The 10,652-nt window shown below is 41.5% G+C and overlaps 1 protein-coding gene across 2 annotated transcripts in view; it reads left to right on the forward strand.

The window, feature by feature from the left end:
- SYNJ2 (synaptojanin 2) overlaps positions 1-10,652 on the forward strand; it is a 145,376-nt gene that overhangs the window by 73,072 nt on the left and 61,652 nt on the right. For both annotated transcript variants that reach the window (XM_083176346.1, XM_083176347.1), the window contains exons 8-11: positions 1,138-1,310; positions 2,608-2,689; positions 4,138-4,290; positions 5,364-5,529. In XM_083176346.1, the coding sequence (XP_083032472.1) occupies positions 1,138-1,310; positions 2,608-2,689; positions 4,138-4,290; positions 5,364-5,529 (574 nt within the window). The remainder of the gene's footprint in view (positions 1-1,137; positions 1,311-2,607; positions 2,690-4,137; positions 4,291-5,363; positions 5,530-10,652) is intronic.

Consider the following 10,652-nt stretch of genomic DNA (forward strand, 5'->3'; position numbering starts at 1 on the left):
TGGCAGCCATTGATGATGATGATTACCATGTATGGCTGTGTGCGGCACAAATGAAGGAGGTAATGGCGGTGTATGTAAATATATTTTATGGTAAAAGGTAAAAAAGTTCCCTGACCCCTGATTTAAGTGGTCCTTAACAAAACATTTGACGGTACTTATGTACTAACTGGGCTGCCGATTTTGAAATCGGGTCCATCGCATCGCATCCGACCATATCGCATGCGATGCGATGCGATGGACCTGATTTTTCCATAGGATTCAATGTTAAAATGGACTGAGTCCATTTTAACATGGAATTTAATGGGAAAAGGGGTCCTTTTCATACCCCTACTATCCAAGTGGGCATGGAGTTGGATATAAACCTGTAGCGAGCCACCGAGCCCGAAGCGTGGCGAGCGTAGCGAGCCCCGCGTGGGGACATAGAATACCGTCCGCTCGCCACGCTTCGGGCTCGGTGGCTCGATACGCTCGCCACAGGTTTATATCCAACTCCATGCCCACTTGGATAGTAGGGGTATGAAAAGGACCCCTTTTTCCCATTGAATTCCATGTTAAAATGGACTCAGTCCATTTTAACATTGAATCCTATGGAAAAATCGGGGCATCGCATCGCATGCGATATATCGCATCGCATCGCATCTGATTGTATGCCTTAAGTTAAGGCATACAATCAAAAAATCGGCAGCCCAGATAATACATAAGTACCCATTTGACTTTGTAAAGCAGCAGTTTACTGCTTGCATTGCTTTATTTACTAATTGTATTTATTTTGTAATACCTGGAAAACCGGAAATGTAACAAGGAGTTTTAATTGGGTAGGCTTTAAGATTTAAAAACACTAGACCATTTGTTCATAGCAAACCAAAATAATTCACTCAATTTTGTTATGACAAACACAATTGCTTTAAAAGACCAGATGATGTTTTTTTATCTCATGCAGTCTCACCACATTTAAGAGCTGTTTGGTTGTCATGATCACTTTATGACCACACACAAAACACTATATTCAGTTTGAGAAATCCTTCCCCTGGTTTGATCATTTTGAATTCTCTGCTTTTGAGCGTGTGATTACTGTCAGCACCTCTTGCATATACTGCTCACTGACGAGCTTTAATACTCATTTATCTTCACCTTTAGAAACTACTATGGGCTTCATTGCATGCAGAAGATGTGCCAATGATAAACTTTGATTACCACCAGCTTGTGAAAGGAGGGAAGATTGAAAAGCTTGAAAACTTACTTAAACCTCAGTTAAAGCTGAACTTGGAAGAGTTTGGAGTCTTCACAAAAGGAGAAAATTTAACAACATGGTATGTCTCATCATGGCTTGCTGACCGCATGTAAAATTCCTAGACATTATATTGAATTATTCAACTGTGACACTATGGGGGGAAAATTTATTAAGATGTGTATTCTACTTCACATTTGATGTTGCTGGGCAACCAATCAGATCCTGCCTACTATCTTCTAGAGGGTGCTAAATAAATAAGAAGTAGATTCTGATTGGTTGCCCATAGCAACATCACATGTAACGTAGAATACACAGCTTAGTAAATTTCCCCCTATTTGTTAGTGGAATGCTAAGCTGGCTAGCATCATCTGAGGACCTCTTACACTTTGAGATTTCCCTAATCACGTTAGTGTTATTAGGCTGGCTATCATCACCCAGAGAGCTCAAAATAACTTGTTAGTCAGGCTACATGAAGCATCAGCTGAGAAACACCACTGGTAGTAAAACTGGTACGCTGTCCAGTATTACTTATGGAATACCACCTACTTACACCATAGGAGGTGTTCCCATGCAAACCTGGGCGTTCACATGCAAGCAATACACATTCCCCTGTAAATAGCAGCGTGACACGGGGTGCCAGGGGTGGGCGGTTGACGTCACATGACGTCAGCCATCTGCCCTGTCTTCGGCCGGAAGCCCGCAGATATAAGTCAGTATCCACTCATTTATATTTGCAAGCCCTGGAAAAATCATTTGATGGCCGGAGACCACCGAATGATTTCTCCTGCTGCGGGACACATCCCCTCGCATGGTTGGGGGGGGGGATATGGTGGTGGTAGGGTATTCGCCGGGGTGGCGTTACAAGGACTCTGTAAGCTGCAATCTTCGCAGTGTACCAAGTCAACCATAATCACCCTCTATATGCACTGGCGAACCTATAACGGCTGCAGGTTGTGCTGTGTACACACGTGGTTGAAGGACCAGTTGCTCATGATGCACACCTTGTGCTCATAGTTCTACTTCTCTCTCTGGAGTCAGCAGAAAATCATAGGGAAAATTGCGTTGACATTTTCCACGGCGATTTGCACAATAAAAACGTTACCATGTATGTGACATGGACGCCATGTTCTCATAGATATGCACATGGGCAGTTGACTCTGTCACAAAGTATGCCCTGCAGTATGCTCTCCATGAGTTCTACATATAGCCTGTACACAGGCTCCCTTCTCTCATACTGGCTCTGGGTATATGTGTAAGATTAATGGTTTTGCAGCTTTTTAGTGGATTAACACACTGCAGCAAACAAGATAACCTAGTTCTAGTGCACACATTCAATATTGCATATTGAGTATATTGTGTCTTTTTCTTCTAACAAGTTTACAGAGGGGAACCTTTCGTGTCAATTGTCTGGACTGCTTACATCGTACCAACAGTGTTCAGGCCTACATAGCACTTGAGGTAGGTTTCTTTACTATGAATACTGATTGGAGTTGTAATTCCTGCTTTTATCTGGATGTGATATAATTATAGTAATTTAAATACAATATTATGTAAGAAGAGACTCTGTGGAACCTTGAGTGTTTCCTTTGTTGGGAGGGTTCTAGAATTTGTGGAATCTTTATTTGTGTTGAACTTTTGTGAATAAAGTAGAGAGCGTGCTATATAACTTACAACAGTATCAATAACGGTACAGGTTGAGTATCCCTTATCCAAATATCCGTTATCTAAATTATTCCGAAAACTATAGTCTCCAAAATGTAATTTTATTGTTTCTTTTTTGCTAAAAACCTACTGGCTGCATCGGTAACTGGCACTATTGGGGCTATAACTTGTAACTGGCACTAAATATGTGCAAGGCCATGATTGCTTGCTTGGCGTTCAAATTCAGTGTATGCGATTGTGCACAAACTTTGTTTCATGTTTTAAAACCTCCTTATTCCATGTACAAATAAAATATATTTGTGTGTATTTCATTTGTTTGATGTGCTTATACAACATAAATGCAAGATACCTCAAGATTCACCATTTAAATATAAAAATATTCCAAAAATACTGAATAATCCGTTATCCAAAATTCTTCTGGTACCGAGCATTTTGGACAAGGGATACTCAACCTGCAATTGCTTTTGGGCATTCCATCATTTAAGCCCTGTACACACGTTTAGAAATTGGCTAATAGCCAATTTTGACTAAGCAACTTTGATTAGATGCACAAGAGATTTTGACTAAGTGATTTTGTATAATTAATGATAATCTATGATCTATTCAAAATTTCCTTGCCTGCACAGTCAATGTATGCTTAGCAATCTATGCAAGACAATATTGACTAAGCAGGAGAAAAACTGACTAACCTTTTAGGAGATATTGGGCGGTATTCAATGCGGGGGGGGGGGGGTTGTACATGAGGATGGCTTTTTTGGCTTTAGCGTGAAAAAGCCATCCTCATCGGCCACTCGCCATATTCTAGGTTCCGGAGAAATCCTCCCCGTCAGAGGGCATCGAGGATTCCTCGGAATGGCACGGTTTGCCGCAAATGCAGGGAGCCCACTACATATAGCGGCGAGCCTTGCCATTTTGCCATCCGCACTCGATGTTTCCACCTTGCCTTTGGGAGCAAGAGAGGTGGGAATGGCGAGTGAGGGGGGCTGTTGAATACTCTGACTGCGAGCTATCGGCACTGCGAGCCGTATAGCTTACCTTCAGCTGCTCACCCCCCGCATTGACAATACCCCTTTGACTATCTAGTCAAAATCTCCTGCCAGTATCTCATTGTGTGTTAAACTTTGTGTCTCACCCTTAAGCTACCCTCTTTGAATTAAAGCAAATAGTAAATAAGTTTTGAATCAGCTAGATTATTATCTGAAAAGTATCATGTTTGTTCCTTTCTAATTTACTTTTATATTTAGATTCTGCGAACCCAGCTTGAGAGCCTTGGATTGGTTGATATGAAATCTGTGGTAGAGCGTTTTGATGAGTCTTACAAGTCCATGTGGTCAGTAACTGGGCATAACCTGAGCATGATATTTACAGGAAGCAGGGCACTGGAGGGCAAAGCTAAGGTATGTAGAAAAAATAAAGTAGTAACCCATATACTTGCTGTATTTACACTGTCTTGATATATTTAAAATATGCTTTCAAGATTAAAAAAAAAATGTACACGGCTTGTAAAATGACAGTTAAAAGCGGATTGGCTAGTACTTTATCTCTCTCTCCAAGCTTTGATAAATTTCATTCTAAGTGGCTTAATTTATTATAAGAAAATATTCCCCACATTATACCACCACCGCCATCTCTGCTTTTAGCCATTGTCACAATTCAGAACACACTCATGTTGTTTATTAACATTCTGACGACCCTGCCATCTGTATATTACAATAGAAATCAAGATTCATCAATCCAGATGAGGTTTTGTAAATTGTAGGCTGTCCGGGCTCTACTGCATACAATTATTATTGTACCGTATGATGTGCCACCATATCTAACTAGTGTCATCACTATTCTTTGTGGCACCCTTCGTGTTTTAAACTTTCCCCAACACACATCAACAATGAACATGGCATTTTGAACATGGCCCTATTTTGTCTGTCTGTTAATACTTGTCGGTATTTTAACAGTCTGTAGATTGAATGTCGGGAAATCATATTGAACCCAATCTAAAGTCACCTTTCTTTGTTAATATTGGCAATATATGCTTTATAATGTTACTTCAGATATTTATGGATTAATACCCTTTAAATGTATGTATGTTGCTGCTCTGTAAATACTGAGAGCAAATTGCATGCTTAAATAACTGAGGTTTTTCATTATTTTAGTTTTAATAGTATAACATATAACAGGGATGGTGTAAAATATCTGCTCTATTCTAGACGGGTTAGTCACAGGGAAGTAGGTTTCGGATGTGGCGCTGACATACTCAGATACACCAAAATCCAAAAGTGATCTTATTCTACTAAGCTTTTTTAACATACAAAGAAAAAAAACATGCAAATAAATACAATACTGCCATTTGCCTTATACTGGAACATATCTAAATTAATTTTGTAGCCATAATACCACTGTAATTTGAGTTTCTCCTTATGTATGTGATGGTATTTAATGTAGACATCACTTTACTTTAAATATTTTATTAAAGGTTGGAAAACTAAAAGATGGAGCTCGCACAGTTTCCAGAACCATCCAGACGAACTTCTTTGATGGTGCAAAACAAGAGGCTATTGCTCTATTGCTAATGGGGGATTTCTACAGTGATGATTACGCAGACAAAGGACGGATGTTGACAGATGGCTCTGCTCCACTGGGTAAAATGTGTATGACTATTTCAGAGAAAAACAGCACAATAGTTATTTATTAAAGCCTACAATAAAATATTAACCCTTTGAGCGCCAACATCAGAGAGATGCTTACACTCATATTTTGCGCATATCTGTGAGAGGTATTCAAAATATTGGCTAAAATTGCAAACGTCACTCACATTTGTTATGTAAATTCAAACAAAAAGGTATTGTAAAAAAAGATAGTATTTCCTACATATGGTAAACATTACAGGTCATTATGATGAATAAAACTGTTTTCTTACCAGTTTTCTCAAATTCACTTGGCACTCAAAGGGTTAAAGAATCAAACCTAATAAGGACTAGAGGTTTAAGACCTGTAATGTGTGAAATAAAGTATTTTGGGTACTTGTTTCCTAGCACGATATTAAGTCATACGACATCGAATCGCATCGCATGCCATGTACCCGATGCGATTTGAAATTGTATAAGCCCCAATACGATTTTTAATTGTATAGGCACCCTAATGGGTGCTTACAATGTTAAATGCACACCCACGCCACCCCCACTATGAACGTCTACCCGAAGCAAGGCGAGCACAGCGGTACGCGTCCTCCGACCTGTTCATACCCCCACTAACCACGTCGGCGCGGAGTTGACTTTAAATAGGGTGGCGAGCGCAGCGAGCCACCGAGCCCGAAGTGTGGCGAGTCCCGCGAGGGGACGCATATTACTTTACATGTATTCCGCGTCCCCTCGCGGGGCTCGCCACGCTTCGGGCTCGGTGGCTCGCTGCGCTCGCCACACTATATAAGGTCAACTCCACGCTGACGTGGATAGTGAGGGTATGAAAAGGTCGGAGGACGCGTACCACCGCCCCTCACTGGCTCGCTGCGCTCGCCACGCTTCGGGTTGGCGTTGATCGTGGGGGTGGTGTTGGAGGTGCTTTTAACATACTAAGCACACATTACGGTTAATTCTCTTATAGGGGGCACATTTAACATGGAAAACACGCATTAGGGTGCGTATACCATTGTATATGGCATACAATGGCATACAATGCGATGGTATACAAGTTAAAATTGTATAACATCGGCTGCCATCGCGTAACATCTGCGATGCGATGGGCGCCGTGCTAGGAAACAAGTACTTATTTTTGTATTGAAGGATAAACCTGTCACAAAAATGCCAAAGCAGTTAAAATATAGTACGGCTGATATCTACTAGCTGAATATAAACGCAGCGTGAGATCTCAGTTATCTCTAAAGCTTCATTATCCAAGACGGGTGTGGATTATTAGATAGACACTCAATAGGTCGACATGGAGAAAGTCAACATGGTTAAAAGGTCGACAAGAAAAAGGTAGACGCATGAAAGGCCGACATGGACCCCCCAGTTAATGTAATGCATACCCTCCCCTGCGGACCCTCATTGTCAGTTGTAGTCCAAATTGACAGTAAAGTCTGAAAAAGTCCCAAAAATTGAGCAAAACTAACTAACCTTTTATCATGTGTTGAACTGTTGCATGTTGACCAATTGATTTTCTAGACACCTTAGATCAGTGGTGTCAAACTCATGGCCCTCCAGCTGTTGTGGAACTACACGTCCAAGCATGCCCTGCCACAGTTTTAGCAATCTATTATATAAAATTTGTGGCAGGGCATTTTGGGATGTGTAGTTCCACAACAGCTGGAGGGCCATGAGTTTGACACCACTGCCTTAGATCGATCAACCAGAATGAATCATAGACAAAAGTATGTGTAAATTTTACTAAGGCCATTGTTATATAGTTTACAAAACAAATGAAAGAAGACTCTCACCATAGTGCACAGATTTACCTAATAGAGGTGAACCCACAGCCGATGCTACCCATTCAGCAGAGGATGCAAAGCATGGAGGCATTGGGCAGTGGAGGTAATCTCCCTGCTCTGCATCCTGCTGCATCTGTCACACTGGGCCTTATTCTAGTTCACTCTTTCTGACAAAATCCTTCTTAGATGGACAAAACCATGTGCACTGCAGGTGGGGCAGATGTTACTTGTGCACATATAATTAGATTTGGTTGGGGTTTTATTTCAAAGTGAGATCATATTGCAATGTAAAAATAAAGCAGTCAGTATTTACCCTGCACAGAAACAAAGTAACTCACCCAAATCGAATTCTCTCTGCACATTTTACATCTGCCCCCCCTGCAGTGCACATGGTTTTGTCCATCTAAGAAGGATTTTGTCAGAAAGAGTGAACTAGAATAAGGCCCACTGTCTGTCAGGGAGCAGCGCCTGCAGCTAGAAGCACCTCCCACCCCCTGTGAATGCAGGTGCGAGCGTGGCTTTAAAAGGTGGCAGGGCTATACGGGAGTCAGGGATGGGGCTACTCGGGACTGAGGGGGAGAAGCTGCACCAGCCAGGACTGGTGAGGGACAGGATGTGGTACCACTGATCTACAGTCGTGCTGCCAGCCAGATGATAGTCTATGGGTCTATGTGGGCGTTATGTGTTCTAGTGGCCCTGCCACTCTGGGGATTGTGTCCGTAAGCAGTGCTACTCCTGTGGGCATTATGTGTACAACTCCTGTGGGCATTATGTGCGCAAGCAGGCACTACTCCTGTTGGCATACTGTGGGAGATACAGTATGTGTGGTAAGTTACTACTACTGTGGCCATTATGTTCTTAAGGTCTCTACTACTGTGGGCATTATGGGCCAGATCAGAAAAAAAACAGGTGTAGCAGCGCACAATTTTGAGAATAAAATGAAAACCTATTTGAGATTGGATGATCTTAAAACAATTCTTTTTTAATAACACATAATATGATTTAAAATAATGCACATAGCATAAAAAAGGTAATAAAAAAATGAAGGAGCACCCCAGTAGTATGTTGAATGCCACCGGAGAGTCCATTCCTATTGTACCTCTGGGAATAGATAATTTTATTAAAGATACTATTAAGTAATATATATGTCAAGAAAAGGTTAAGATTGTGCCCTCAGTTGAACTCCAGCCTGTGCTTGAGAATCCAGCAATAAAGATGCTGGGTAAGTAATGGCTGCCGGCTGGGAAACAGAGGCTCAGCCGGGTAACCAAGCAACGAAGACGCCGGGGAAGTCATGTGACCGAGTAACCTGGCAATAGAGACGCGACAGGGCACATGACTGGCCGTCGGACTAGGAAGTGGGAATTCAGCCAGGTAATCCGGCAACAGAGACGCAGGACGATCATGTGACTGATCGTCCAATCAAACAGCGAACACTAACTCACCCAGGTAACCAGGCAACAGAGACGCTGGGACGGTCATGTAGCCTGTCGTCATAATCGTCAGTAGACGCCCGGTGAGCGGGCACTCCTATGGCAACGGAGGACACTCCCAATTTGATCACCTGCTGTGGTTTAATAATCAAAAGGGCAGAACCCCCGTTGCTTAAATGCCTGTAGTAAAATAGCCTAATCTAAGGGCCCAAACGAGTTAAAATATAGCCATTCCTAAAGATACTGCTTTTCATTGTATTTATATGTGATATATTGTTGTTTGCCTCCTATTCATTCTTTATTTTTATTTTAAAAAGGCTGACGAGCCATGTAACAAACAATACTTGGGTATATAAAGCCAGCCTCAGCTACCCACCTTTGATAAAGCCACCTAGAGTGGTGAAACGCATCAGTAAGCTGTTTGGACACCCCCATTTTGCCCATCTATATCGGATTGAAGTCTGGACCAACTTCTGGGACCCATTTCTACAAAGAGAGTTTTGTACCATCCTTATTGCATCTACTACAGCAATCCTCTGCAAAAAGTCCCCACACCCTCTGACTTGTGGACTGGATATACCATCAATCCTGCGTTTTTCGGTAATTTGTACCATCTTGGACCGACCATACGGAGGACTGTTGGAGGACTCACATACCTTATCTAGGGTGGTAACTATCTCTAATAAAATTATCTATTCCCAGAGGTACAATAGGAACGGACTCTCCGGTGGCATTCAACATACTATTGGGGTGCTCCTTCATTGTTTTATTACCTTTTTTATGCTATGTGCATTATTTTAAATCATATTATGTGTTATTAAAAAAAAATTAAGATCATCCTATCTCAAATTGTTTTTAATTTTATTATCAAAATAGTGCACTGCTAAACCTGTTTTTCTTGAAATTCTTTCACGGGACTACCTATCCCCATAACCAAGCAACTGCAGAACATTCCACTTCTGGTGAGCGCCCCCCAGCTCTGTCCCTCAGGGTCAGTTCTAATTGCTCAATTATGGGCCAGATGTTCTAAGCCTGAAAAATTTATAAAATATAAAGTGATAAACCACCAGCCAATCAGCTGCTAACTGCTGTCACAGGCTGTGTTTGAAAAATGACAGGTAGGAGCTGATTAGTTGGTGGTTTATCACTCTACAATTGTATCAATTTGCAAGGCTTAGTACATCTCTATGTGTGTAATTAGTGCTACTACTGGGGGTTTTGTATGCATAAGGTGTGCTACTCCTGCTTGTATTATGTGCATAACAGCACTATTAATGTGGCTATTGTGTGTAAGCAGCGCTTCTTTGGGCATTAAGGGCTTTTTTCTGGTTCACTCGCAGAGGCAAATTCCTTTTCAAATGGGCAGAACCATGTGCACTGCAGGTGGGGCAGATATAACATGTGCAAAGATAATTAGATTTGGGTGGGGTTTTACTTCAAAGTGAGAGCTATATAGCAGTGTAAAAATAAAGCATTCAGTATTTTCCCTGCACAGAAACAAAATAAGTCACCCAAATCTAATTCTCTCTGCACATGTTACATCTGCCCCACCTGCAGTGCACATGGTTCTGCCCATTTGAGAAGGAATTTGCCTCTGCGAGTGAACTAGAATAAGGGCCTAAGTGTGTAAGCAGCACTACTACTGGGGAAATTATGTGTAAGTGGTGCTATTCCTGTGGGTATTATGAGTAAGCTGCACTACTATTCTGTGTATATTCTGTTTATGCAGCACTACTACTATGGGCATTATGTTTGTAGACAGCAATATTACTGGGGCATTATGTGTATAAACCGATGGCATTATGTTTAAGGGGCAATACTTTTTTGATTAACATCAATAAGGGGCATTAATATGTGGTGTAATATGAATCAATGGCAATACGTGAGGTGTAAGTCTATGCTACAG

The sequence above is a fragment of the Crinia signifera genome, chromosome 3 (genome assembly GCF_055691185.1).
Source record: "Crinia signifera chromosome 3, ASM5569118v1, whole genome shotgun sequence".
NCBI lineage: Eukaryota > Metazoa > Chordata > Amphibia > Anura > Myobatrachidae > Crinia > Crinia signifera.